Source organism: Misgurnus anguillicaudatus, chromosome 22, assembly GCF_027580225.2.
Source record: "Misgurnus anguillicaudatus chromosome 22, ASM2758022v2, whole genome shotgun sequence".
NCBI lineage: Eukaryota > Metazoa > Chordata > Actinopteri > Cypriniformes > Cobitidae > Misgurnus > Misgurnus anguillicaudatus.
The window spans coordinates 48,870,882-48,873,915 of NC_073358.2; the positions used below are offsets into that span (position 1 = coordinate 48,870,882).

Consider the following 3,034-nt stretch of genomic DNA (forward strand, 5'->3'; position numbering starts at 1 on the left):
AATCTGGAAACGCATGTATATAACTTGAATGCACTGTAAGTTGCTTTGGATAAAAGCTTTTGCCAAATGCATCAGTGTAACTGTAATGTATATAGATCTAACCTAAATTATGCTGAATATTCAATTTTATAAATATGTTATGATGCTGGTGGATGTTTGGACATCCCAATTGTTCATTATACATGTTTATTACATGGCTCGTTGGAATGCTTATTTCTGATTGGCCAATTGTGACATTTGCATGTTTGTTATGTAAGGAATAATTGACTACGCGCCATTGAATTATTGGAAAATAATGCACAACCAAGGTGGTATTTAATGTTCGGTTGTTATCATGAAATAAGCCCCTTAAGTGTAATACAAGACCCCCTTTTCACACTCTGGGGGCTTATTTCTCCAATAACATCCGGCTGCCTATACATCCCTTTAACCCTACCGCAAGACATTTCGTGGTATAGTTTTTTCGCTTTTTTCGTGTCATTGAGCACGGATGTGTTTTTCTATAAATAATTTTTCGTGTCCCTATAGCACGACATTCTTTTTCGTGTAATTTTATGTATTGGCTTACATGTTTTTTTTTCCCATTTTTAAACTATTTTCACTTGGGGTTGGGGTTAGAGTTGGGGTTTGGATTTGAAGTGTCAATGATAAAAAAAGAAACAAAAATGAGAAAACAATACATAAAATGACATGAAAAAGAAAATCGTGCTACAGACACAAAAAACTACACTGTAAAAAAATGTCTGTATAAATTACAGTGTTACTTGCAGCTGTTTTCCAGTAACTTACTGTAGATTTAAAGTAATGTTATTTACTGGCAACAGTTTGTTCAATGTTAAATGAACATTGTCTTTATCTTTACAGAATAAGGAAAAGGTTGATGAGGATTTCTGGTTCCCAGAATGCTTTAATGAGGCTGTTATTTTATAGTTTTATTCTGTGAAGACAAAGACTTGTTAATGTTTAATGTTCATTAAACTTTGAACAAACTTTTGCCAGTAGATAACATAAATTTAAATCTACAGTAAATTACTGGCAAACAGCTGCATAACTACAGCAAACTTTTTTTACATTGAATTCGTGTCGAGTAACACGAAAAAGACATTCGTGCTCAATGATTAACACGAATAAATAAATCAAATATTTCTTGATTATTCCACGACTTGCCTTGTCTGTCATAAAGAAAATTTTACATAATACTATAAAAATATACATAGATGTATCAACTGGTTAAAGATTATAGTTATGCTGTTAAACTAAGTTATAATCGAGTAAACCTTTTAGTAGCTGACAATGAATTGTGTCATGTGTTAAGTTCATATTTGCAGAGTTTAGTGGGAAAAACGAGGGATTTTCTGTTAAAATTCTGTATTTTCCGTCATGTGTGAGTAGGCTGTGGTAAAGGGTGTGATCAAAATGGGCGTCTCCTAAAAGCAACTATATAAACCTCAAGCTGATTTCACTGAAGTCACTTTTACAAGCAGAGTGCTACTGACAGAGAGAAAAGAGCGCACTGAAACTAACCTGAACTAACAATGTTCGCCAGATCAGACAGTCTGCTCCTCTCAATCCCTACAAGCAACTTCTTCCAGCAGCAGCAGCCGCACTTTGATTTCAGACCGATGCGCAGCACCGAGCCGGAGATCTTCACCTTCGAGCGGATCCCCGAGACGCAACAGCCGTTCGCGCACCGCGGAGCTCCAGTGCGCCCGCGCAAAAGAAACACCCGGGTCATGTACCCAGCACAAGTGCGCAAATATCTTCCACCGGTCGAGAAGAGCCGCGCCAAACGGTGGCTGTTCATCCTGTGCCTGGTGGTTTTCATGCAGATCTACACGGAGGAGGGAACAGTTGAATCAACGCAAGCTGAAGGTCCAGCGTGCACCGATGCCACAACGTACAATGTCCTCTCCTTCCAGTCCGCCGAGGAGCAAGCCAGACAGATGATGGGCATGTCGGATCAGAAGCTCCAGGTCGGCAACGAGGAGAAGGAGAGCTTGAACCAGTTTCTGAACACTTCGTGCCCGAGCGCAACCTGTGAAGACGACGTGACTGCGCTTTACCAGCAAAGCAGGCGCAGTGGATACGTGGTGGCTCTTCTCTATCCAGTGTACCATAGACTCGGCACAGAGAAGTGAATGAAATGAAAATCACACTGGGACTAGACAATTTCAAACAGTCTTGCTGGACTTGAAAGAGTTGATGGAGCACATGCTGAAAAGACATTGGACTTGAAAACTTTATAAACTTGAATATTATTATTGCATTGTCGTGCAAAACGCATTTTCACATGAAGTGTAGAAATGCAGTCTTCAATGTCAATGATGTTTGTGGTGCTGAATGCTGCCACTAACAAAAATACTTGAATCTCATATTGAAGATTGAATTGTGTTAAATGAAGAAATAATGATGTAGCTATTTATTTAATGTTATTTATTTAATATTGACTTATTTATGTCTTGTTGTTTTGTGAATAAATGTGCCTATTAATGTCAGCAAGTATTTTGTTACTTATTATTCCCTTTCATAAACATAACAAAGATGCACAAAGTTTGGCTAAAACTTTAGTGCCACTTCTAATGTTCACAAAGTAACCATACTTCAAAAGTAAAACTTATTCTTATTTAATTTGAAATATTAAAAATATATAATTTCTAATATTGTCTATAAGGAAAACTGTTTGTGGATTTTATTGAAATATAGGAATAGAAATAATTTAGTTTTCTCCCCCTCCCCTTTCAGCATTTATTAATTTGGATTCGACAGATAATCATCATGTTAACATTATCATTTTATGACTATTATGTTTGAGCATAAGGACAAATATGTTAGTGAATATGATGTTTATAATATTAATAAATTAACAAAACCCATATTGACGTTTCTTGTTCTTTTTCAACACCACACTTTCATGAATCCAGCTTTTTTAATACTTTGTCAGCAAACCAGATTTTTTGGCTAATGTACAACTAAACTAACATGATAGTACAACCTTTTATACCAATGATATTCATTTAAAAAAAAAATATTAAAT

At 36.1% G+C, this 3,034-nt stretch overlaps 1 protein-coding gene across 1 annotated transcript; it reads left to right on the forward strand.

The window, feature by feature from the left end:
• The first annotated feature begins 1,456 nt into the window (after window positions 1–1,456).
• Window positions 1,457–2,500, forward strand: ier3 (immediate early response 3). Its single transcript, XM_055198402.2, has one exon. The coding sequence runs from the start codon at window positions 1,536–1,538 to the stop codon at window positions 2,136–2,138; it is 603 nt and encodes a 200-aa protein (XP_055054377.1). The 5' UTR covers window positions 1,457–1,535; the 3' UTR covers window positions 2,139–2,500.
• The last annotated feature ends 534 nt before the right edge of the window (window positions 2,501–3,034 follow it).

Excerpts from the sequence above, each read along its gene's own strand:
- ier3 (XM_055198402.2), top strand. The coding sequence starts at position 1,536 with ATGTTCGCCAGATCAGACAGTCTGCTCCTCTCAATCCCTACAAGCAAC.